Source organism: Anopheles maculipalpis, chromosome 3RL (assembly GCF_943734695.1).
Source record: "Anopheles maculipalpis chromosome 3RL, idAnoMacuDA_375_x, whole genome shotgun sequence".
NCBI lineage: Eukaryota > Metazoa > Arthropoda > Insecta > Diptera > Culicidae > Anopheles > Anopheles maculipalpis.
The window spans coordinates 17,072,499-17,100,004 of NC_064872.1; the positions used below are offsets into that span (position 1 = coordinate 17,072,499).

Genomic DNA, 27,506 nt, shown 5'->3' on the forward strand with positions numbered 1-27,506 from the left:
CTTAAATTACATGTGAAATCCTAATTTCTTTCATAGTGGGTCGTCAAAATTGTTACAAAATTTAAAATAATACTAAGGTTCCTATAATTTTTGTAGAAAAGATCTTGTCATTGATCTATACTCCAGAAAAATCTCCAAATTTGAGATTTGATAGACACATTCTAATACTGAATGATTACTATTATTTTTGAGTTGAAAATAACTAAGATCTGTTTAATAGTTTGAAACTTACAATAGATAAATTTGCAAATTTTCATAATTATCTAGATTAACATACTTCCAGGAGATAACGATTTCAACTTAATATGTTCTGATATTTGGCATTAATTTGTCTGAAATTCCGAGAATCTATTAATGTTTTTATTCCATCCTCTAACCTGGTGCTTACAAAAGTACAAATTGAACATGATTCTATCAAAAACTATGTGTTTCAAATTACGCATATCATCAATAGGCAATAGACTGATACATATATTGATTTAAAGCAGATTGCTCGGACTTCTACTACCCAAATCAATTCGCTTTAAAGCTGTCCTAATACATTGACAGAAAATTCCCTACATCATGCATACTTTGGTGATTTTCCTCCCTTTTTTTCCGACTCAGTGCGAACACGTCTGCGATTGCCAGGTCGTGCGCTGGGCTTGACGTACCGTGCACGAATCGGAATGGATTTAATGCATGCTACCGCACTACGGCCTGGGGCGCCCACCCACAGCCCGGGATTAGTGAGAGATTAGGCGAAACTGTAATTATGTTGTTTAAGATGGTACGCATTACCGGGCGCGTGTAATGTGCGACACAGTTCGAATGTAATTCACTTTCTCTCACACTCTCTCGCTGTCTGCATTCCGTGTCCAATTGCCGGGATGCTCTAGCGGTAACATTCCCATACGTTCCGCTTGTAATCTACTAACTTCATGCTCACTGAGTGAAATGGAGCATATTCCCGCTTTTTCGTTTTGTGTTTCCCCGGAAGCACACGGAGCTGATCGATGGAAACGGGGAGTCCTTGGCTGCTACCGGAAGCAGCAGAGGAAAGCGACGGGAGTACAGTAAAAAACTTTGTCGTGCAGTATGTGAAAAAAGGGGTTTTGGTTTTCCATGACGTTGTTTTTGTTTTTTTTTTTCTGTGTTCCGCAACAAGTCATCCATAAACCTCATCCACAGCTGTTTGGGGGCTTTTGCCTCTTTATCGTAGCTAGCCATCGGATTCATTTGTGTCACGGTGTGTGTTGGGACACAGTGCGGGAGCTACGTTTTGCCGTTCCTCCACTAAACAAGCATTGTGTAACCACAGTAACGGAGGCCCTCACACGAATCCCGATACTTAAGTCATACCTCCGAACGAACATTTACCGGCGAGAGGAACTTGTATGGGTGTGTGTGTGTGAGGGAGAGAGAAATGAATGTGAAGGATATCCTACGTACCATTGCATCGTCATCAGCGTCCATGGATGTACACCACCCCCCGCATGGATGGATTGGGATGTAAATGAATCGGTATTTGCGTCCTGTGTGCGCGGATGTATGTTGTCTTTGCAAGGCATATCTGGCAATGGAAGGGATAGTTCCGCCTGTTTGTCCCATTCCCGGTTCTTTTGTATTTATCTTGTTCTCGTCCCGCGCTCATTCCCGCTGCTCAGTTGTGACGGCTGTAAAATAAAACGCAAACAAAACGCTACTTAACGAGAAAGCCCATCGATAAGAGGAACTGTGAGAGTGGCATATCTAGTGCACATCTAGTGTGGCAGCATTGCTGGACAATTTTTTGATATCATTCAGTGCGAAAAATGTAAAAATGTATACCGAGTGTGGTACCGAGTCTGCCTGGTAAGTGCATGCCATCTTTGGTTTAATATGGACGGTTTAGCGATGGGAGGAGGAACTCTGCGAAGTTAGAAGCACAGAGAGTTATATTTGAATGTTCGCAAATATGCTCCACTGTCAGAAAAAGCCTGCCAACTGCATGTGTGTGTGCGGTTGTGTGGGGTACAAATAAACAGAAAACTCCACCGGATGCTTTGTGTGTGTCCTTTTTCTCATCCATGGGCAGGGTGGGGATTGTGAAGATGGGGATTGAAAATGAAAATTCATTATCAGCGCATATACCGTGGGGCGTAAGCGTGTATCGAGCATCCGGTCTTTCACAAACACATCACCTGTTCCGGTACGTTCGAGTGGCAATTCGGTGAAGCCCAAGGACCCGTGTGAGATGTAGTTAAAAAACGGAATTTAAAAAAAACGACGATTATCGATGTTTGTGACGTCATTCAATTACCAGGTTTTTCTTCTTTTTTATCCCCGGTTCACCGGGCCACCCATTGGAAAAGGCAGCGGGAGTGAAATTGAGTTGTGATAAACGAGCTTTTTTTGTGTGTGTGCTTCATTCTGGTGAATGGTAAAAATTCCTGGAGTTGTGTTTTTTTTTTCTTTTGCATTCCAGGTGTAAAAGCATAATTTATTGATGGCGTGGAATGTGACCTTCTCTCTCTCTGTGTGTTTGGTGTACAACGAAATTAGAAAATGAAATCTTTCATTTTTTCCTAAAATTGCCGGTGCGCAAATTGGTGGAAGCGTTTTGTAACGTTTTGAAAATTGCTTTAACTTTATATCAGTTATGGGAAAACAGAGACGATTAAATTTAGTATCAGCAAATGAAGGGCGTAGAAAACACGTACGGGAATGATTAAATGGTCGGAGTTAAAGGGCATCGATTCGCACGCTTATGTTGAATTTATTAAGTTTCTCCAGCTCCAGCATCAAACAATCATAATCAGACATAACACGTTTAATGATTGCGAATCAGAGATTCCAATTCGAGATTTGCGTGCATTAAAGATGTCTTTGTCGATTCGGCATTTTGACTGCTCCAAAAAGGACAACTGATGACCCTCTTTCTCGCTTGACGTCAGCGACAAAATAGTAGAAGAACTGCTTTAGCATCGGAGACAACAAAAACGTTCCCAAACATCATCTGACATCTGAAAACGGGAACGCGAATTATGCACACATTTGGTTGAGTATGGTTTGATTATCGGAATGGAACATGGATTTTTCTTTCCCCCAAAACAATCCACCATGACTTTAGTGCCGGTTTTTAGTGATTTCTCGTGTATCCGCATCGGTACAAGCAATCAGCAACCAACAAAACCCCCGCACACCCTGATTCCTGGATGGTGCGATTCACTTTATGCTGTCATAAACATGCCGATAAAATAGCTGCACGGTCTGATCTGCGTCCTGCGTGTGTGTGTGTGATCTTCTTTTTATCACGACCGCCGTACATTCCCTTACCCTTGAAAAGTCAGCGAAGGGATGGAAGGATGGTCAGTGCCGGATTTTAATATAGCTCCCATATCTACCCAATCGAGAGCAAAACGGAGCGAACCAATGATGTTCCGAGATTGCCCTGCCAAAGAGGGCAAAGGACAAAGTAATTGGGAAGTTACGAGGGGATGTAAACGATAATTCATGAAGTGTGTGTATGTGCGCGCGCGGGTGTGTGTGTGTGAGTATAAATATTTTTTGGAAATCCCATCCCACTGCGATAAGCAATGGGAAATGGGGAAAGGTAAAAAGATGCATTACACGTAACAAAAGATGATGGGTACACGCGTTTCGCACAATCACAGCGAATACAGGAAAAAGAAGCAAAAAAAAACTTGTGCGTGAGTAATGGGAAGTTATGCTTCATGTTTCCGACAGTTCGTGGGGAAAAATACCTGGAAGCGACAGTGGAACCGTGCACAAGGATGAATGTTTGCTTCCGGAACCAATTTCCTTACACTGTGTATGGCTCTTTTTACCTTGAGATTAAGTCCCCTACTTAGGGATGGGTAAGGGTTTACTTCCGAGAGATCGTCGATTTCTGAAAGTCTCCTAAAAGATTCACTCTTTAGCTATGACCAGTCGGCCAGGTTGGAAAGATATTTTCGTAAGCAACAAGTGTATTCGTATGTGTTTGGCTTCCCTCTACGTGTTGATGTTGGGGAGGGATGCTTTTTTCCTTAGGATCGTTAATATGAACTGACCGGAAAATCCATAACTCCAGGTAAAGGTGAGCCTTTTCGATTGTGATCATTTCCCGTTTCTGCCCATCTCATCCAAGGGTAATGGAGACGCTGAGGTCAATAAAAAAGAAAGACTTTTCCTAACAAAGGATGCCTGGTAATGTGGTTATTCTCTTTCCGTTTCGGGCAGGGGACGGGGTCCACAATTGGGGTCCACCGAATCGGGTTTCGGTTGTAGTGTGTTGCCGCGTTTTGTTTTATGGCTAGCAGTAAAATATTTACAGAACTTCCCTGGTAAGTGGGAGGGTCGGAAGATCTCAAGGACTATTTCCTCAATTTTTCCGTTCATCCCGAACCGGTACAAACATTTGCTTGCAATCCAATTCTGGAAAGCATGGATCAGATCCCATTAAACAATGTGTTTGTGTTGCGCCTTCGGCGGTGGTAAGTAGTTTGAAGGTATCATTTTTCTTCGTCTCAATTTCACCGCGAATCGAGGGAATTTCTGAGAGCTTTAGGTGCTTTGGGCCGAAGCTAAATATCACAAATTAGGAAGAGAGACACACACACACACACATACTTCTTTTCCGGATGGAAGCGCGTTACGGGAACAGGCCAACTGTAGCTGCCCTTGCAAGTTTGTCGTTGGCGCTGCCAGATTCAGAGACGGATCAAACGACAGAGGCGCTCTCTGCAGTATCGTTCCTTCCCATCGAAGGAGATAAATATAAATCGGATATTTATTGCAAAAGTTTTTGACCTTTTGTAATGGAATCGGTACACCCTGGTGCTGGGCGAAGAAAGGACGGCTTTGAGGGATTTTTTGTTACGAATCGCGGTTGATTCCATCGCCTTTCGTATTTATTTTCGTCCTCTTGGTTCATTCTGGTTCATATTTTACCATGTCCAGAGGTTTCATCTGGAAGAAGAAGTAACGCAAAAGGCTCCTCAAATTGAACATTTTGTTGCTTCAAAATTATGAGTACTTTATGCAACAATTTTCCCCTGAGCGTGGCAGCAAACTGTCACCGTGAACAAATCATGGCTCAAAATAACAATTAATAATCATTCCACGATTCGTGTTTCGATGAACCAGGGTGTGTGACACAGCGCGCACGGTGTGTCAGCCGGCACCGGTTGACCCTTGTCGTCCAAGTGGTACGCTTTTGTGAGCAATAGAAATGTATTTTGTGAGCCGCCGTTTTTTTTTCCTGCTGTTGTCATTTGCCGTTCAAGGATTTTCAGGACAAAAATTTCCACCCGAGCAAATCGCGCTACGCTCGTCTGTGGTTCGGTGGCTGGGCGGTAAAGTTTTCAGCGTACTTTCTTGCCACGGCACAGACGCTCTCTAATCCCCGTTGACTCAGTGCCAACAAGTGGTGGCGGCGGTGGACCGTGTGGGTCAGTGTGTTGCTGGGATAACTTTTGATTAATGTATATTTTTTCCGGTGCTGTAGGGTTGCCGGTTTGCCGGGTTGTCTGGGTGGGTGGAAAAAGTTTAAAAATTCAATTACCCTCACCGATGCTTGTCCACGACAATGACAAACACACACACACACACACTTGGGTACATACTTACACAGAAATTCTAGCTGAACAATCGGAAGCTCTAGCTCCTGCGAAGGAAAAGAAAAAATGTAGTCTCCACAAAGGATAACAAGTCGTTCATGATTTTCGCATCATTGCGATATAACAACCATCTGTGCAACGAAACCAAAGTCCGTGCGCTTTTGCTGCCGCAGTAGTTTCAAACTATCGTCCGATCGTTAAATGATGGCCGTGCGTATTGCCTGGCACACGGAAGTGTCACGTACATTGATCCAATGCGACCGTTTCATTTGTGTGAGGACATTTTCAAGGACAAATCCTTGACACACTCGAGCCAACCGAGTGAAGGAAGGGACCTGTGAATGTATAAGAAATCAACATGTTGTTGTAAAACGGTGGTAGCGCCCCAACTTTAACGGCCCCGCCAACGGTTGAATAATTCATAAGCGGGTAGCATGGATTTCATTTTTACTCATTTATCTTCTCACTGCGAACGAACTTTTCCATTCACTTTCATCAAGCCCATGTGTATCGCCTGGAACATGGCCTGGGTTGAAGTTTCCTGGAAGAGACTACTAAACATTCGGTCTTGTAGAATTAAAGAAAGGGAGAGTTGTGTTGTACACAAAACCCTTCAGAAGGAACAGTAGACTACGCGACTACATAGTTCATCAAAATGAAGAAAATCTTTGTTAAAAAAAAGGAGGATACACTTTTGTTGACCAAACTTTTCGATCGCTAGGCGCGCATACAAACATTTTAGAACTTTATTTAGAACTGCTGCAAAAGGTTCGTATAATGTTGTGAGCCAGCAAGAAAATGAAAGAATCATCAGTAGGAAAACACGCGTTACGGTTTCCCTGCCCTTATGGGGTGGATGAGATTGCATTCATGAAATGAGGCACAAGAGCAATCATGGATGGCTGAAGTTTTCCTTTCCCGTAGCCCATTTCAAAATGAGAAGTTTTTTTTTTTTTTTGAAGGGGAACAAAATTGTGAGTGAAAAACCCCTTTTTCAACTAAAAAGTGTACACCGGCATGTGAGAAGACGAAACGGAAAAAAACCCGCGTGGGGGGAGTCCAAGAAACACAGAGCATAATGGAAAGTTTGTAAGTAAATCTTGGGTCTAAGCCTGCCGATTGGCTTTATCTCCGGCGGCAACATATGTAGGCTGACGGTACGAGAACAACAAGAGTCTTTCGGAAGGCTTTTTTTTTCACCCTCTTTATCGTAACACCCTGGGCTAGCTGTTCGCCTGCAAAGAGGGTGCCCTTCTTTGCGTTCTTGTTTCTGATATCCTGAGTCCTCGGGCGCCTTTTTTTCTTTTTCTACTCCAGTTCCCGATCGTTATTATTTATGAAAAGGGAAAACGAAAGCAGGGAGCATTTCTACAATGTTTTGTGTTGTTGGCTTGCCGTTTTGCCGTTCGCTTTTTCTCATCACCACTCGTCTCGTTTGCATTTTACACGTCACATGGCGTCGTGGTAAATCTGCGAGACATGCCGTCTGCTGTTACGGAGCTCGCTTGATTTTTTTTTGTCTCTCCCTTCCTTGTAGCTTGTCAGAAGAAGCAGAAGAAGCTTGTTTCTTCCGGACTGACTGTGTGGCAGTTTTTTGAAGTTTTGTATATTTTTTCGTGAATATATTTGGCAGCCTTGTGGAAGCTCTTTTGCTCCTTTGGAGCTTTTTTTGTTCTTCGTTTGCAACCTCTAAAGAACGGCTTATTGTGCGAGCGTACAAGCGCCGCGGCCCGTTTATGGCCCCATATCTTTAAGAGGCAGCTTAAGACGGTACCTTTTGTCACTCGCCACGCAGGCAGGATCCTTCGCTGGGGGTTTATAACGATGGCCGTGCACAGATTGTGCGAAGAAATTTTTCTACCGAGAGACAGCACACAGCAGCAGCATTACTTTAGTGGAAGCATTTTTCCATCATGCAGGAGCGCTTATCATCACATATTTGATTTACAGGCTTTAGCTTAAGCAAAAGGTTAAAGATTTGGTCGAGCTGATTTATGTTGGGGTTTTTATGTAGTTTTATTTATGCTGTAAAAGAACTCTGTTTACTCGAGCTTAGCGACGAAACTTTTTGAATTTTGTGTCGGTTACAACATTTTGTTAAATATTTGTCTTTTTTACTTGTAGTGCTCTTTTTTTTTAAAGTAAATTCCTATTATACAAGGTGTAATATTTCATCCGTAAAGCACACTTTTGCGGTCTGTTACCAATTTATGCAGTAACCACTACTATCCTTTTGTTGCTTCTAATTCATCTCTTCGTGCAGAGAAAGGGTTTTTTCTTCTACATCGAGGTTTATTTTTGTTCGTGAGCACGGGATTACGGGATCCAGTGTTTTGCAGGACATTCATCAACCATGTGCCCTGTCGAAGCACTGTCTTAGTTGTGTTCGACTTTCTCTTCTTTTTTTTTTTGTCCAGAAGTGTATGATGAAATGGAGAAAATAGAAAAGTACGCTTTTTTCCTTTAATTCTTGTCACTCCGGCACGGATTTCGCGAAGCACAGAAACCGTACACCCGTGTTTCCGAAAAACGAAACACAAACCCGGTTCACGAGCTGGCTCGCGCACCCTGTTGACGAAGAGGGTTCGTCCTTATTTTAATGGTACCTTCGCTAATTGGAACCGGTGACTCAAAAATCAGAAAAGATCTATTTCCTGGAAGGATCCGTACACAACGACACGGGGGCTGGTTGAAAGGATGTTTTTGATTCTGCGAAGCTTAGCTGGGGAAGAGTCAGAGATAAAAAAAAACAAACCAATGAAACCACCCCCCGTGGGGGTTCTCTTTACGTGTTAGTTGTATGTTTGATTTTTATTTACGGCAAGATGTACTTTTTTTCTTGCGTTGCGTTTGGTTTTTTTCGTTCTGTTTTATTTTAACAATACTAACTTGTAATGGTAGACTCTATCTTTAAGTAGTGTTGTTTCGTAACAGGCAGCGATAAAGGGTGAACGACTTTTTAATATATTCTTTTCTTAAATTTCATTATCACCAACTTTGTTGTACACCTAACGCCACCGTACACAGCTCGGGAATCGAGGGTAATCCGACGGTGTTCTATCGGCTTATGCCGGGCTCGACCGCACAAACGAACAAGCTGCACACGTTCTATCTGCAGCAAAGACCGGACAATGGTGATACGTGGGCCGACATCAAGGTGAACCATCCGCTGGACTTTGAAACGATCAAAGAGTACAACTTAACCGTTCGTGTTGAGGTAAGTGAACCAAATTGCCATTTCTCTATATCAAATCATAACTCCTCATGATGTTCGACATAAATTGGCTCACTAGCTAGCGATAATAATTCCAAAAACTAATTAAATATGTACGATCAATGTGTGTCCTTAAGCGTCGGCTTATTAGGGTAGCATAACGCGACGCAACGCTTCGTTAAACTTCAGCAGTTTCCTTGTTACCATAGCGGAGCACCATTATCAGTTTCTCGTTAAAAACGTTTCCGGAACTGTGATTATTGGACAGTGTTCTGCATCTTTTTGCTTCCAGGAAGCAATTCAATCAGCAAGCCCGATGAAAATGGTGCTTTTAGAAGCGTAGTAGAACGCTCTTAACACTTTGTGGTATTTAATATGTAAAAAAAAAACTTCACTTCAGTGCTATTTAAATCGGGAAAAATGGCTAATAACTTCTCGGTTAAAGTAAAGCGTAACTAATATGCTGAACGGCAACATTCCAATCAGCACGTAATTATTTCCCCAGCCTCCCGCCGGCCATCATTATCGAATGCGATCATTTTCGCCTTAGCATCGATCCAGTATCAGCTGGTACGCGAATTATCGCCCACCTATCATAATCGCTCATCCACTCATCGCTCTCTACTCGACAGAAGAAAAAATATATAAAAGAAAAATTGCTCCTTGCGCAGAAAACATCCACGCTAAAAGTTTCTTCTGCAAAACTGTGCGTTATGAATGAAAATGGCATCTGAACTTGTACGGGAAAACGTGTGCGTTCCGGGAGGTTGATCGTCGTTATCACATTTCGGAACGGTCCGCGAAGGTTAAAGAAATGTGAGCTGGTTGGAAAAGTTTAGCGCCATACCGGCCCTCGCCGGCCTGGGGCCTATTCGTGCGCTAAGATGAAAAACGGCAAGTCAAAACTTTGAATTTGAATAAATTAACTTTTCGGTCGCTTTCCCCACTTTCGTTGCTCGCAGCAGCAGTGCCATGGCGTACGAGGCAAAGAGATAAAGGTGATTTTATCCCTTTTGGCTAGAGATCTTGTTCTCTCGCCTGCGTGGTGGAACGCAGTAAGTTAGAGCAAAAGAAGATCGGTAGCTTGGAAAGTGTTAGGCGCTGGGAGAGGTTGCTTTATGTTACAGATTTTTCTCGTTTTCGCGCATTTGCTCATTGTTTGGGGAGGAGATTGGCTTTATTTTTTTTTTAGTCTTGCCTGTTGTTGGTTGGCTTTCGCCGACCTAAACTCAATACGGAAACCGTACTGCTGTTACCTTCCTCGATGATACCATTTTCAAGGGTAATGCTAACAAAGTGAAGTAGGTTTATGCGATGCCATTTGAAAATTGGTGTGAATTTACAATAGTCGCTTTTTATTCTTAATTCTTTTTCCTCTGAAAAAAAAAACGTAAACCTAGCTGTAACTGGGATGTATTTGTGTTGGTCAATCGCTCGTTGAAGATTTGTGCTGCGTGCAACGATTTTTTTCGCGTAAAGCCAAAAATGAATTTATTTGGGACTAAGCGAAAAATTTGGTATTTTTTTTATTGTTTTTCTTCTACCAACTATATTCAACAAAAAAGAGCAAACCTAAAAAATAGAGTAAACGCAATGGTCGGAACGTGCCTAGTTGAAAATTTTTCGGATCCCCCCACATCCATAATGGGATTCGCGGACTCTGGCTTTCGAATGTGCGCTAGAATGAGTTTCAAGGCCTATTTTCTGCTTTTACGATCGTTGCGAAGAATGCGGATGGTGTAGAGCACTTGCGGAAGATGTTTAAAGAACCGGATGTGGCAGATTGGACGGATGTCGTCATTGTGCCGCTTGTGAGTGGATGCTGCGATCGAGGTGTAGTGCTCGGCGAACGACGAAGAGTTAGAATTGCACTTTCGGGTGCATGTTAGAAGTAGTTTTTGTTTGGAATTCGTCCTCCCAACTATCTACTGAGCTGAATTTTCTGTCCTTAGAAGAAAGAAAAAACAACTTCCAACAAATATCCTCCCGAGCGTTTTGCGGGCATCGCTCTCGGGCTCTCGGGCATTCTCAATTTACCGTAGTTTGTGGTAGGACCAACGGAAGGGGAAGAAAAAAATCAATGAGTATCCTGCGAATTTTTGTTCGCTTTGGGCATCGAATCACGAGCTGAAGAGTTGAGTGGAGCAACTTTTTTCGTTCCCTCTCCTTCGAGCAAACAAACAGCACGGGGAATAGAGTCTATTTTTGGTGGTCGTTCCTTCCATCGGTTTAGTTTTGGCTCGATAGGCTACACTTGCTTTTTTTTTAACTAACAGAACTGAATATCGGTTCTAGTGCTTTTCTTGAACAACTTACCCACGCTTGAACCATAAACTGGTACCTACGCGATAGTTGTTCCGGCACACTAACATTGCTTTTCGTCAAAAAAAGAAGGAAAAAGCTGATTTCACCGAACGTGTGATCGAAAGGTTCCGAGAAGCTTTCTGCTTCATATCGTACGAAAATCATTTCTACCCGTCTTGCTAATCTTCTCGTGGCGATTTTCGTCCATCCCTGGGCACTACGAGCAGACTGAAGTACACTTAGCGCTACGGGTGAAAATAGTGTCAAGATCTTTGGAGTTTGTTTCGCCCACTCCCAGGTTTTTTGATCCGCTTCTCCCGACCGACCGAAGAATGATCGTTTCCGCTGAAGTTGATTTGCCGTGGTTAAGCGAGAGCAATTCATGACCAGTCAGACCATCACCAACAAACAAAAAAAGAGGAGTGAAAAGTTCTTCGATAAAGACGTGTTTAATTCGTGCGAAGTATGAACGATTCAAGTTGTGTTTCTCCTGTTCTCGATTTTCTTTCGCTCGAAATTGATGCGATCGGAGAGTTTGGGGCGTCCGTAGTAGTAGTAGTAGAAGCAGCTTATGAGGGGGAAGGAAGGTTGGTGCATGGAAAAAGTTCTTCCGTTCGTCGTTTTTCCTTCTCTCTTTTTCTTCTTGTTGCCAGCACTTTTCGTCTTCAGCAGCTACAGAAATATCGGTTCCATCTGTAGCGCGGGCATGGATTTGTTGCAGGAAACTTTTAATTAGGGCTGCAGATATGTAGCACGGGCAAGCTATAACGGGTGTCGTTTGCTTAAATTTTGCTGCAGACAGACGGTCGAATTTTTTTTTCGTCCTAACTTTGCGCCCGACTTTCGGTCGGTACAGCTGTGCAGCACTTGCAGCTTAAATGAAGCGATATTTTCATTTCGATTTGCTTTTTTTCTATTCGTCGTTCTCTATTCTCGCCTTCATTTTATATTTGCGGCACTTTTTTTTTCTATGAGTTGCCTTGCAGATAAGATAATTAGTTTGTTTTAATAACAATTTCTCAGCGTTTTCAGTGTCTGAATTGGAAGACCAATTCGTTTGATAAACATCGAACCGCGAGATCAAAAATCATTGCTAAGCCGCGTTGAAAGTGAAGAATATTGAATGAAACAATACGATGCTCATTACGTTCTGCTGTCGCTGGTGCGTGTGTTAGGCAGCCGGAAGTAAATGATTTGAACCAAATGTTTCAATACGTTTCAACGCTTAGCAAAGAGTTTGCGTTAAACGAGCAGTGCTTGTTGAGCAGAACATTGGATTCCGAATTGAACGCAATACAAAACCACCACCGTTCTAGCGAATAATGTGTTGCGGCCCGTTTTTTTTCTATCCTCCAGTGAAAAGCGCATAAGCTTCTTCGATATTCGCTTGCCAATTTGCGGTTGCCGAACAGTAAATGTGTGCCGCCATTGCCGACCGACACTGTTGCCCATCGCGTGTGCGTGTTTTGCGGTTTGGGAAATAAATTGAATATTAATTACGAAACTTTTGCGCTATAAATATGCATTTACGCTGTGTATTATTTTTTGGGGAATAATTTATTAAAATGATTTCACAAGCGTGAAACAGATTTATGTTTGGTGCGTTTTGGAAGAAAGCTAAATAAAAAAAGGGGGCAACAAAACAAACAAAGTAAAACGGCACACGCGCTCGTGCCAAAAGTGAGCTAACAGTTAGGAAGCAGTTCTGCTGATCATGCCCTTCTCGCACCATCCATTTTGGCGGAAGTGATTGGGTTGGCGCAAAGTGCCAACACACAATCATAATAAGAAACGCACGCTCGGCTGAAAATGATTTTAGGCGGAAAAACTTCTCGCTGAGCGGAATCAAAACAAAAAAAAAAAATGGGAAGAAGGGAAACCGATCGTATCGCGGATAAAGGAACCAATCAAGCGAGTACGAAATCATATTGCCTCTTGTGGATGAAAAATGGAGACATTGCGCACCGTTTGAAACGAAAGATAGCGTTTGTGCTTATTGGGGCGTAGAGTTCGGGATGGAGGGGAGAGGGGGGGCCCTACTAGGTTGAGAGTTCGCGAGAATAGGGAGGAGTGACATTTGCGGTCGCAACTCATTAGAGAAGTCCCGGAGAGTGTAAAGATTAATGTAGCATTAAATCCGTTTGCGATTAATAAACAAATCGTGCGTTCTCGCTCAGCTGCTTTTGCGATGGGCGCACCGCTGTGAAACTGTTGCTGCAAATGGTATTGAATTTGCGTTTTTATTTGCAGTACGCGGGCTCGATTCGACCGAGTTAAAGGGCCGGGTTAAAATAAATTAACCAAAGCAGTGTTCCATGAATTTGGCGCCCGTTGTGCGACGTTGTGATTAACTTTTGATTAGCCACGCCGTGTAGAGGTGGGTTTTGGATGGGATGTCGCCTTTCTTACGGTAATTTTAAAGTTCATTTCGCCGCCCGCTCGCGTGTGTGCTGCTGTAACATCGCGTATGGCACGCTCGGTATGTCCTGTGGAGGGCAAGTGGCGCATCCTCGTGTACGACTGTTGTTTTGCAAAGTGCTGCACAGCTAAAAGCCGGCGTAGGCAAATATTTGCGGTCGATGTTGATGTCGCTGGGGGGTAATTTTACAAAATTGATTTGTGGTATTCTATGAAAAGTTACTCCATTAGCAGTGGAAAAGCGAAAACCCCCCCCTTTGCTGGTGTGTTGTATTGCGCGGGATGTCGTTTCAGTATGTTGACTGGTAAAACTTTTTGCCTCGCCTCGTCTCGTTCCCGGTCCTTTCTTTTTCTTTCACCGTGTGTCGAGAGGCGAACGAGCTTGCATCCAAAAAACGGTGCTGTTTGCTTCAATGCAAACGGAAAAGAGAAAGAAAAAAACCCGTCGGTGACCCTGGAATAGAGTTTTAAAGTGTGGGTGTCGGTGAGGAGATGTCATAAGGGGACACACATGTTGTGGTACAAAACATAAAAATCTGTTCACCGCAACGCGACATTCACAGGCAAATTTGGAAGGTGGGGATGGTGGTCGCATATGGATGGTGCAAACAAAATGGCACTGAAATAGAAGCGATATATCTACGTACCGAACATATGACAGTACGAATGTTACCCTCAAGAAGCATATAAAGTGACAAAACAATGGTAGTACCGGGTGTTTGTTTTTTTTTCGCCCCTTTCGCTAAAACATGCCACACAGCAAGGAGCGTTTTTGTTTTCTGGCGCAACGTGTGCTGGGAAACATGTAGGAAAAATAATTTCCAGTTGTTTATTGCAGCTGGGCAGCAGTGAAGTTGGTAGGTAGGGCAGTATAGAAAACAATACGATGAAGATGAATTGTTATCTATTTTCTAACCCCTGGAGTAAGCTGCTGAGGTTTCATTAGTTGATTGTTAAATTATAGCAAAGAGCATTCAAATGTTGAAGTAAGAAACCTTACGTTTACAAGTCGAAGGGATTATTCATGATTCAGATGTATCGCTGTAAATATTTGGAAGTTGATGCTCATCTGATGAATCGAATTAGCTATTAAATACTACCATTGGCATCGGTATTGCTTCTGCTATTTTTGACGTAAGTGCTTTGATGCTTGACGGTTAAAAAGCTATTAGATTTCCATATAAATTGGCAATGAGTATTTCTATCTAGCTTAGCAGATGTTTAGTTGTTTAAATTTTAGACATAAAGTGGTTAAAATCGTCCGTTTTTCTTGCTTAAGTCGCCAAAGGCCTGCTTTAACAGATGCATCTGCCAATATAGCTTTGAAACCTTACATACCTGTGAAATGTATGACACATTCCCTTCGAAATGACAAAAAATCAAGGCACAGCACTGCAACCGTAAATGTCACTGCACTAACCAGCGGTGAAGGGGTGATCCATTAACCTCCACTGCATCACAAACCTCGGTCCAGTGCATACGTTGCATACTTACACCCAGTGCCTTGATGAATGAAGCAGCAAATTATGAACACCTGCGGTTGGGTGATGTTACAGTTTCCAATCTTACTCGGGTCCAACCTCCTCCCCTCGGGTCACGTAGCACGAGCGGGAAACAAAGATCCATTACCAGCGCATTTCTCCGGTGGATCACAGACGGGTTAGTCAGCTCAGGGAAAATATTCCACTCCGTACCTTTGCAACGGTGGCACACTACCGTGGGCAGCTTCTCGGCTGCTGAAGGTGGTGCACGGTGATTATCATGATGAGAAGTACTTTATCTTTCCATCAAAGTGTTGAGGAACGTTCCGGGAGGACGGTTGTGGTTGGTAGCATTCCTTCGGTACGTTGATGGAAAATGCTCTCCTCCATTGCAGTAGGACGCCATGCCAACGCGACAAAAGTAATTTTTGCTCCCACTATAATCGGCAGCTACGTATCGGGTGAACTTCGGAAAAGTAGCCAGTAGATGCTTGTGTACCACAGGATATGTACGTAACCAACAAGGGAGAAATCTAAATTACTTAAGGTTCAATGCGCACGAATGGTTAATACAAAATTGTAATTTTTGGACAGAGTGGACTTTGCTTCACTCCTTCAGTCAACAATGTTTGGGGTTCGACTCGGAGTTCCAATGATTTGTTTCTCTTTCTGGTCCCATTGTACATTTCCCAGAATCATTAAGCTCAACACCGAGCGTATTATACTGAACAGATTTGTAGTATTTTTATTTTTCCCACCCACCAAACCCTGAGCACAGTCGCACACATCGCACCATAGATGCAAACCCTTGGTGGAATTAGCTGGCTGATGATTTGAAACCCTACCGGAACCAACCATAAGCCTAGCCTCATCAATGGGTTGTCGCCAAGTGGATTATCTTTACCAACCGACGCGTGAGAATTGGAGGTGAACCACGATCTCTGCTTATTGTGGTTCCGCTGGGTGTGTGCGGTGGTGTGTTGTGGCAACCTTCCAGTGAGACACGCACCCATCTTAACGCCCTGCTGCATGTATAACGATTGTACGTACAGTAGGAACAGCACATCATTGAGCAGCAGCAGCGAGTACAATATGCATCAGCACGAGCGAGCGGGCCAGCCAGTGTATCCGATCCAGCCGTATCTGTCTCGTTTCCATCTAATGCAATCTAATAATAATCCATTGAATGCACTTTTGTCACGACTCGCAACGGAGAGGTAGGGCGGTTGACTCGGAAGGGAGGAGGGGCGTAAAATTTGCATATAAATTACATTTTCATAAATTAATACGAAATCGGGCGACATAGATATTCCGGAAGCTATAATCTATTTATCTCCACAGCTTTGGACGGGAAATGGAAAGCTGTAGAGCACTAAACATACCTTTGGAGTGAGACAGAGAGAGTGAGAGAGAGAGAGAGAGAGAAAGAGAGAGAGAGAGAGAGAGAGAGAGAGAGAGAGAGAGCTTGTGAGAGAAATAGTTGGTGTAGATAGGACAAACGGACTGGCAGCATACAAACGGTGCACAGTTGAGTGAGAGTGTGGCATGCCACTAGAGCAGCTAGGCGTTGATGAGGATGATGATGTTGCCGCGATAATATGGGATTCTTCTCTGTGAGGTATACGGCAAAGCAAAGTAGACCAGCCGTATGGAGTGTTGGGTATCAAACGTGGGGATTTGATACACATTTGGGGCACAATGGAAAGAAATTTCTTTGATGCAGTCTCACACGACCGAAAGTGTTAATTTTTGTGGCCCGGAAACCGTCCTCCGAGGCGACGTTTGGGGGCATGGTTTCGCAAGCGAGAATAAATAAAATGACACAAACGCTAGATACGGTTCCCTGGACGTGCCTTGAACTTGCATGTAACGGTGAACAATGGAAGAGAAATTTTAAACAAAATTTAAGCTCCCATTTATCGTCACCGGGTTGCGGTGCCGGCGGACTCCAATGAAGCCACGTTTTGCATTTGTAAGCACTGAATAAGAATTGTGTCAGTACCACAGGATAGCTCTAATTGGGAATCGTGTAACCAGTAGCGCAGAATGTAGCTAATGAGCTCTTCTTGTTTCGCCAGGGGTGGACTACGTATTTTTCTTTTGGTGCTTCATTTTTTTCCGTACCATTTTTTGCCTTCCTTTGGTACGTTTCGTTGCGCACCGGGCACCTTTGCGTGTAATGAACAGAAGGATATTGCTGCGAGAATAATTATGTGGCATAGTTAAGCGGCTTACGGGGTGGTGCCGCCCCTGGCACTAAATTGTCTTTTCGGCAGGATTATTGAAATACTCTTTGTCAGGCAAAAAAAAATATCCTGCAACGAATGAAAGGTGTCTTAATCCGATTCAATACAGCTGAATTCTTCCCAGACAATGACAGTGTGTTGTGGAACAAAGGACTTGAATACAATATAGTGTTAGTGTAGTTTTTAACCTTTATCAAGGCGTTCAAAGGTGTTCAGGCGCTACATTAACGCCTTTTTCTGATGTAACAAGTGCATCATGATAAAGATGACTGACTCGATGGCGGAAGGTAAATGCGTTTTAAAAAAGCAACTAAATCATCGGAAAGACAAATAAAGCAACCTTCTTAGCCAGTCTCTCCATTACGTGAGACTTTGCAAGCGAAGGCTTCAACCAGCAGTGCGCCAGTGAGCTAAGATAATGGCATTAAAAATGATTGGCCATTTTTGCCAGCAAAACGATCTTTTATTATAATAAAGGACAAAATTATACGATAAATTGGCTAGCGCAAGCACTGTGCTTCGTGTTGCTTACCGTTAGCGACACTGTTGATGCTGATGGTCATTAGAGTAGCGGTATTAATGTTCGTAAGGAAAGTGCAATCTTTTTTCTAGCTTCCTTCATTGCCGCTTGAAGTGTACCAAGGAAAGCGTGACAATGTAAGAACACCATCATCTCCAACGTGCCCTTCTTTACGCCTGCAGCAGCGGGAAGCATTTTCCGAGCAAAGCAACACCGACCGGGGTAGTATGCAGAGCAGTGGTTCGATGATAGATTATGCTTCCGGTCGGAACTGGGTCATCTGCGATTATGCAGTGAACCGTGTGCGAGTGAGGAAACATAATGTGTAAGAGAAAGTATGAGCGTACACGCCTTTGGGCAGTTGAGCCGAGATATGGGTGAAGTTGAATTTCTTACGAGCCCTCGTCTAGACGTGCATACTAGTTTTGCTGTATGCGGGGATGATATCTTGGGCATGGGAATGAGAACACTGGAGGCATTTTTGTGTGTAATATCGACCGTTTGCATCGATGTTTGTTGTCGCTGCTTCCGTGGTGTGTCAGGGCGGAGAAACAAATGGAAAATTGTTTGCAGAAGGAGAGCCCTGGGAATGGTGGTAAGGAGTAAAATGCCTTGCGAGACACAGGAAGCTTACAATTTCCCTCCAGCGGTATAGAGAAATCATGTTAACCAAAGAGATGATTACTTAACTTGTTTATCTCTGTATCATTTTGTATCACTCGCAACCCTGTTGCAGCAGTATTTGCAGCTCCCAAAGCGGTTTGCTGAGGTAGCAAAATGAGGACAAAGTTCTTCCGTCACGCAAATCTCTGTGACGCTGGAAATCTTGAACAGTTGCAACTAGTTGGCAGAAAAGCAGCACTAAATAGTAAGCGATTTGCATTGCTCTGCAAATGGGGAATTTCTATACACCGTTCGTTAGTGTCTCCCGCTGGAAGTAATGCAATTTAATTTCTTTCTTTTACGGCACCGATAGTACTTCTACTCGGCTTCGGTATGATTGAGCGGGACAAGCGATTTATCACCCAGTGAAGGAAGCAAGCTTCTAATGCAATTGCCATGATTGATGGAAAATGGACGCTCTGATACGGGCTCGGCATTGGAGTCCGTAAAAATGAGCGAAATGATCGATTTTAAAAGCCACCAGGCGCCTCCATTCGCGTTCTAGGCAAACAATATCGCACCGCGAACCATTGCAAAATAGTGAAAAAGTGGAAAAGTTGTGTCTTTGTTTCAATTGAACGACCGCGACTGTGTTTTTGCGCGTTTCCCCAAGCGCGGCTAGCCGGTTGGGGTGAAATCGTTCTTAAAGGACGATTAAAAGCTTCAAACACTTTTGATGGCAGTTTTAATAGGATCAAATTGTTTGGAATGTACGCGCGCGGTATCGCGTGCTGTTTGGTGATTGCGAAAGTTTTCGGCTCTATACACCACTACACGAAGGCGCACACAGCTACATACACGTTTGCAGTTTGCAGGGCACAACCATTGTGGGGTGTAGAGAGTCCTGGACGACGGTGGGAAGGATTTTTCGTTATGACGTTCATGAAACAAAAACGTTTGCCAAAGTTCTTTAATGTATTTATGGCGAGCTGTCCGAGGGAAGAAGCAGATTGTAAGATAGATGACAAACTCTGATGCTTGTGTAGCAGGGTTTGGAAGAAATCTTTCCAAGGCTATCGGTTAGGGTCAAGTTAAAGTAATCCTTTACTAGTGTTACGAATAGCGCCTGGGACTGTAGAAAAGAAACTCCATTTTTAAATGCAAATGGAAGGTTGAGAAAATAAAGTTCCATAAAAAGAACAGCTTTCTAGTTTATTGCATGCTGATACGCATAAAAGGATAGAGCTTTTTTACATTTTCCATACAAAACAGTAGACATTATGCACACGTATCCGTGTGCATGCATAAAATTGTGACGAACTCATAAAAATGATTGCAAGTAATTTCGAATTTCAGTATCACTTTTCAAGCTTAAACAGTCATTGCACGACCGTTGGAGGAATTATTGCCCCAAAATGAATAAATGTAATTGCTGCCGGCAAGCAACCCCATTCCCGGTACCACAATAGAAACGAACCCATTTCGGTCAGCGTTGCGTGTCTGTATGAGGAAATTTTTCTTCCCACAAATTATATGATTGGTAGTTCACTCTCATTGCACTGTGTCTGTGTGTGTGTATGTGGAAAAGATTATGAACGCAGCCATGTCTTATTATTCTCATCACAAACAGCAGGTACGAAAATGCGCCACAACATTTACATACCACCTTAAGCGAAGTCATGAGTGAGCCCCCACATTCACCTTTGCCGTCACGAAATCTCCGCCGCGTTTGTTTGCCACGAGCGCCACAGCAGGGCGACAGTGCCGACAAATGTGGCAAAGGGAGGCCGTTCGCCCGTTGTGGTGGAATGGTGTAAAATTTAAAATTTATGTCGAACATCATCAAATTAATGCTCATTTTGCTTCAACCTTCATTTCTTTCGGGCTACCTTCATGGCCGACTGACAATCTGACTCCGTTTGGTAACGTTTTGTTGTCTTTTCTTCTTTTTTTTTCATGCTCCTGTCTGCTCCGGTGTGTTGTTTTCGTGCCTGGAAAACAAACACAAAACAATATTAAAACAACCTCACAACATTCAACATAATCATCATCATCGCTGTATCACTGGCGCTCATCTCTGCTGGCTGGCTTCCTTCTCGTCGTACGCTATTCGCCGCGCCGTTTTGGTCGCGCTTTGCAGAACAACGGTGCCCAGCAACTTGCATCGGAAGCGACTGTTTACATACAATTAGAGGATGTAAACGACGAAATACCGCTGTTTACCGAACGTGAACAGGAAACCGTGCTCGAGGGTGAACCGATCGGTACAAAAGTGACACAGGTGAATGCAATCGATAAGGACGGTACCTTCCCAAACAATCAGGTGAGTAGTGAGTGTGCAGCGCGGCATCGAATGCAGAAGGTGGAAAAAGATGAAACAAAAGCATCGCAGGGGATTTTTTATGTTGGTTTTCGGTGTTTGTATGTGAGGATTTCGCCCACGAAGGCCGCGTGCAATTCAATCACGTTTCATGCATACATTTGTGATGCGATTCAATATGATGCCAAACAGTGAGCGGCAACATTTACGAAAACGCCAACCCTTTTACGAATTCGCGGTCGAGAAAGGTATCGAATCTTTGTGTGCTTTTTTTTGGCAAATCTCTTTCCGAATTGCTAGATTCGCGAAAGGTTTAAAATCGGTAAAGTATTTCTAATCTCACAACCGAAATAATCTTTTTTTTCATTTTTTTTTCTTGGGGCTTCAAATAAACCCCAAACATTCTTTAGATTCAGCTACACACACACACACAACCGATCGTTTCGAGGTATATTTTCGCTGCTGCAAAACTGTAGCGCGAGATGTGGTTTTCCAGAGCATTTGCTTACCACACAGACCAACTCTTTTATTCGTCTGCTTCACCGATAGCGGTAGCCACCCCCCGCTAAGCGTCCCTCCACGCTTGATTCGCGGTCGTTGCGACATCAGCTTAGCATTGTCGTTGCGGTTGCTGCCTCGCGGCCTCAAATCGCAAGGAGAAAAGAATTTTATCGCAAATAACTTTCCATTTGATTATTTAATCTTGAATTCCGATTCGTCTGGAATCGGTCGCTGGTGGGAAGATTTTCCGAACCCCAGTGTTTGATGGTGGCTTCCGTTTCGGGTTTTCTGCCTTGGTGAGGGTCGGCATTGGATCGAAACGGGTTGGAAAAATGGATGTTGTTTCATGATAATGCAAGCGGCGAATTTGATCCGAGATTTCGGCGAATTGGCATCATGGTTGTGTGGTTCTTGTTTTTCGTCCTTTTGGCACATTGCTGCCCCACGCAGATGGGGCCGGAGGGTTTGCGCTGGGATCTTTTAAGGACGAGTTCTGAAGGAGGTTCCAGTTTAGTCTCGTTGAGTGGCGTCAGCTTCCTCTGTTTTCTTCTTAACCGTCGGGCTGGGAGCGATCGTGTTTATGAACTGTGCACAACGCAAGTCGACATTTTGTTGGCTCGAGTTTGCAATCACATAAACACACATACACACCCGAGTTTTTGTTCGACTGACCGCACACCGTGTCCTCAATCTACCTCCCGCCGTATCGCCTGTCAGGATCGATCCCTTTTTCGGAGCTTTGGCTTTTCCATTTCACCGGTCATTCACTTTTTTGCCTTCCCTATAGAAGGATTATGAAATATTCATTTGCTGTGGGGTGGTTTCCGGTGCGGCTCTCGTGCGGCAAGGAAAGCAGATTATTCCACTCCCTGACACCAACTTTTTTGCAACCACAAAAACCAAAAGATGATCAGATAAGCCAGAGTGGGGTGTAGGCAAAACTTTAACCAGTGTGCGTTATGGATTGGAGGGTTTCAATATTTGTTAAAGATGGAAGGGAGTGTGTTCTTGTTTTCTTTTCTTGTTCTTCTCCATTCGGTAGCATATTTTTTAAAAAGGGGTAAGAATATGTAGCATACACATCCGGCCGGATGTGTAACAGTGGCTGAACTGGTTGTTTTTGCTTTTCCGCATTTATTTCATTAAAGTAGCGATCGGTGTGTTTAAATTTTCGATCGATGATTATTTTTCTCATTTTATTGCTAAGAGGAATTAAATAAAGGAACAAAAATGGTTGAAATATTTTTTTTATGATACGTCTTCTCATAAAAGTGCACAGCTTCCAAACTCAACTGATTCATTTTTCTCTTTATGATTCACTTTCAACGATCATCCTTATTCCTTGCGCTGAATATTAAGCACCGCTATGCTTTCCGAGGACAGTCTATTATCGTTAGAAGAAGTAGAAAAAAATCACTTACCTATCAACAGGGTGCTAATGAACTCTTGGCATTTGCCATTTGTGATCCCTTCTCAACCGTGTTACATTCGGTTGATTACATTTTCTTTTGAATCAAGGGAGCTCGGTGCAAAAGAGTAATGTGTTTTTCGTGTGAATTAAGGATGCAAAAGTTGTCGATTTAAAATTTTTAATTGTACCCTCGAGGCTCGCCCCAGTCATTTATAGTAAAGATCCAGCACTTGCACAAACTCCTTTATGGCAATTTTAGCACGAACTGTGCGCCGGTGCAGCCGTTTTTGCTCGGTTTAACCTAACGCTTCAACGACACGATGGGGTGCGTTTAACTGAGCGTGTGAGCCTTGGCTAGCACTGAGGATTCGGACGGTGGTGAACCAACCTTGAACCTAGGGATTCAATTATAAAAAGGGTTCGATGTTTACTAATTAGAATGAAGTCGAAAGTTTGCGCCGGCGTGCTCCAGGGCTGCAGGCACTGGATGCTAATGAGGACGAGATTACTTCGAAAGCGGGTGTTTGGGAGATGCTTTTGGTATGAGTGTGCTTTTTATTTAGTTTTTGCCTATCCGACCAAGTGTGTATGTTGGCCAGGTGCACTTGGAAGCAATTCGAGGAAAGGTTTGTTCCGGATGAGATGTTACCTGAATCGCTCCCAGCGTTCGACGAAAATGCTCCTTATCGTGTCATTGCGTTCGATCTGATGTTTTAATGGTGCTGTCATGGTGGGATGGTGGGATGATGGCTGTACATGGGTAGTAGTGTGCAATCCACCGAATGCAACGATTAATGCTAATTGCTCTGTGTATTCTCCTCTCGGCTTGTTCGGCATTTCATGCATTTCGTTTAATTGCAGGTGTACTACTACATCGTCGATTCGCCCCGAAACGAGGGTAAGGACTTCTTCGAAATCAACCTCCAGAGCGGTGAAATATTCACCAAAGTTGTGTTCGATCGTGAGAAGCAGGGTGCCTACGCTCTGGAAGTCGAGGCACGTGATGGTGCACCATCCGCCCGGCCTAATAGCAATCAGCAACCCAATTCAGGTGAGTTTTGGCGTACATTTCGTTTTTGCTATGCATATATGTTTATATTTTTTGTCGTTCGCTTATCGTTTTTGGGATGGGTACTTTTTTGTCGATCCGTATGAACCGCGACGGTTGTCTTGCTGTATTGATTATTACGCCCAAAAAGGACTGGTACCTTGTATACGTATACGTTTTTTTTTCTTCTCTGGAATATGTTTGCTTTCTGTCACGTGTTAAATAAATGATCATCGCCCCAACATTCCGGTACACGCACGTGCTCTAGAAAACATTTGTGTCTTCCAGAAGCGTTTGCAAAACTAGCCTTCAACCGAACAAAACTTGCGAAAGAGTGGATCGATCTTTCGCAAGGCCTATCTCGTGCCGTAAAAGGTGTCAAGCAAAAAAAAAACACAAGATGGTTCTCCATTCGCGTTACAATGCCAGCAAAATGAGCGCGTAGCGGAAATAGGGAAAAGCAATTAACGATCCCTTTTTTAATATTCATTACTTGTGAATTAATAACTTTGCGTTTTCGGCACGCGAAACGCCCGGAAGCAGCCTGGTTAGTAGCCACGCGGGAAGCAAAAGACGCGCAACAATCATCGTGATGATAAAATTTAAAATGGCGGAAAATAGGGTCCAATTCTAGTCCCCTTTTTTACTTGAATGAGGGACAATTTTAAACCTTGCTAAAGTGTGTGTGTGACATACTTTTTTCTCAAGTTAAAGAAATGCTGCAGGAAAGGGCAAACGTTTCCCATTTTTGTTGGCCCGCTGCTAATTTTTTGGACGCAAAGAGGTTTCTTCGTTATGCTTCGTGGCAAGTAATATTGTTGTCGCCCGAAATCGTTCGTATCTGACGCGTATGCTTCCGGAAAAAAGCCTTTTGCGTTTCCGGTGATGGATTCTGAGCAAAAAGCGATTACTTAAAGATTGTTTTGATGCAATTAACCGTTTTATTGGTAGCGCTTTAATGAGCTCTTTTTTCAAGTTTGATTTTGTGCTGTACATCTAAGTTTGTTTGCTTGTCTTGGTATCAAAGAAGATCACTAACAATCATTAACAACTTGATTTTTGATGAAACGTTTTTGGAATCATTACTTAATGGGTAAGGGTCGTGTTAAGCAAATGAAGATGATAAATTATGATAAATGACTTTCGTTACATTACTACACTAAATGATGCCCAGCTGAGCATTTTGTTGTCTTATAGTTTGCGCAGGGTTTACATTTGTACCTAAATAACGCACGGTACCATACATGATTAAGTAGTTTTTTATCGTTATGCATATGCTTAATAGCTTCCCATTTATAAGCGAAATATTACAAAAGACTTTTCTTCACTATTTCATTTTTACCTCAACAATTTTAGCATTTAATTTGCCCTGAATCTGGATAGTTACTTATTCGTGTTCAAGACACAGTACGAATAGAATTTGTAACCAGGTCTTGCCATCTAAAAAATACGGACCAGTCTGAAGAAAATGGATTATCTTCGCTACAAGCTTGTGAACCACAAATGAAATGGATTTTGCACGACAAACGACATTTCCCTGCAGCTTGTCAATCGGCTTGCGGTTAGTCGGTGGGTTGGTCCTAAAACCATGTAGCACCTTACCCATATCCGTCCATTAAATGGCAAGTTAAATTCCATCCTTACGGTCAATCATTAAACCCCTATCATCGTCCCTTTCGACCACTGAGTACGACGTGATGATGATTGAAATTAGTTTTTTTATGCCCTTTTTGCTTTTAAACCCCAGGCGAGGGAGAAGAAGTGTATACGTATCCTTCCAAATTCCGGAAACACGCCAAGGGTTGCAAAAGGATTGAACTGCCGTACCGGATTAAATCTCTTCGAAGGATTTGCCGTCTCGCTACGTAGTGACCAGAAAAGTGACCAATCGTCAATGTCAGGTATTTTGTGAGGTACATCACTTTCCGGTAAAGAGAGTTGCGGTAAAGAGACGAAATTACAAACCACTCCCAGGATGGACCGGAAATGGATTCTCTGGTTAGGTGTTGTCCGGCTGGAGGTTTGCCTGCAAATAGGTTACCACCGGTTGAGGTGTTATGAGCAGCCAATAACTTTTAAAATAAACTCACTTACACACGAAACCGGGACCTTCATTCTTCAGCACTACTTCCTCGTTTGCCTTGTTCCTGTGTACTTTTGCCCAAAAGGCACAGTAGTGGTTTGTTGGAAATGGAGTTATAAGATGCTTACCAGCAGCGGAGCTATTGCTCCGGAAATGGAACCAAACTGTAGACCACCGGTTTGGCCAGACTGTTCGCCGGAAGCTAGTCCCGAGCCCTCTTTAATTTAATTCGGAACTTTTATGTCACATCGTACAAAGTTTATGGTGAATATGTGGCTCTGCGTTAAACGAAACTAGAGCATCGGCACACAGGCCGGTTTAAAGCAGCACAGCAAGAGGGTAACTTCACAAGGCACGCTGAGCCACGACTCATCCGACCGAGATTTGCGAGTCATGCAGTCATGCACCGTCGCTCGTTTACCCTGCTGTAAGGTTTTTGGTGTACACACTCGCTTCCTGAAAGGCAAACACACTCAAAATCAAATTCTACATGCATGCATCCAGCGAAGGATTTTGAGTAGTAGTCGGCAAGCCAGTCGGGGCACGGTAAGCATATGTGCGTGTGGCTTAAGGGGGATGATAATGTTTAACATGTTTATTACTATCGTACCAGCACCAGTAGGACCTTTAGTTGTGTGAAACACAGGAAGACAGTTTGGGCTGGGCTGGGGTCATGAAAGAGTGGTTTGGTTGTAGCGACGTGTGTTTGTTTTATTCATAAATGGCAAAGGTTCGCACTGTTAATTCGAGGCGAATTTATGAGCAAAAGCTATGATTGCAAGAGCACACACTCACACACACACACAAAACGGGACGGTACGTTCGTAGCCATACTTCACATCGGCTCTTATTTCATCGTCCAAACAAAAGACACGCTACTGTTGAAAGGCGATGCCACGCTTTATTGCGTGCCCTGTTCCCGGCTCAATTTAAAGCCCGGTGAAGAAATCCGAAAGTCCTTCCCAGAGAGCCAATCTTTAAGTCTCACCAGGGTATATTTCTTGTCTTTGGGAAGATAACGCACTTCGCATATAAACAGCTTTCACCTTTATGGGTCAGATCACAAAGCAAGCACTCACACCACCGCTAACGCGACGGTAGTGAAGAAAAGCGAGGCTTATGGGGTTTGATTCCGATACATCAGAGTAAGGCTCCTCTCGTTTGAACTTTTCTTACCGGTCGTACGGTTATAACCTTGCGTGGCTGCTTGCTTGTACCAGGCAGCAACGAAGCTGAGATGAAGTTTCTGTTGGGAAATGGCCGACAGTAGGTACGAGTGTCATGTGAAATTCTTGCCCCAACCTAGATAGACTTGATCGCTGCAGCAACCATCGTCTGCATTGCATAAAAGTCAAAAATGAAGTTATGGCTTATGTCTCACAATTTCCGGGCACTCTCTCTCTCTCTCCGGGTCGTGCTGGTTGGTTATTTCGGGATTTTCATTTGCAAAGATTTTTTCGTTGTGTTGTGCTTTTGGTACGCCTAAGCACAGTGCAACAGTGGCTTTTGTGGCTTTGAACTATGTCAATGTGCATTTTCTAGATTAAGCATAAAAAAGTGACCCGCCCAGTGACCCCCGCCCCCTGTTTTTTATCACACCATACCGCCCCTAACGAAACGTAACGTGGGATTGGAAGTGCTTCACTTTTGGGAATATCCGGCTGTGTTTTGAGTCGAATATCCAACGGCCGTGAAAGTGTGCTGGTCACATTTTATATTTATTCTAACTTCATGTGAAATAATAAAACTTTCCTACCGTATGCATACAAATCTGT

At 43.4% G+C, this 27,506-nt stretch overlaps 1 protein-coding gene across 12 annotated transcripts in view; it reads left to right on the top strand.

Moving 5' to 3' along the window:
- LOC126563720 (neural-cadherin) overlaps positions 1 to 27,506 on the top strand; it is a 678,265-nt gene that overhangs the window by 532,172 nt on the left and 118,587 nt on the right. For all 12 annotated transcript variants that reach the window (XM_050220379.1, XM_050220372.1, XM_050220367.1 and 9 more), the window contains exons 10-12: positions 8,610 to 8,799; positions 20,509 to 20,691; positions 23,462 to 23,651. In XM_050220379.1, coding sequence (XP_050076336.1) covers positions 8,610 to 8,799; positions 20,509 to 20,691; positions 23,462 to 23,651 — 563 coding nt within the window. The remainder of the gene's footprint in view (positions 1 to 8,609; positions 8,800 to 20,508; positions 20,692 to 23,461; positions 23,652 to 27,506) is intronic.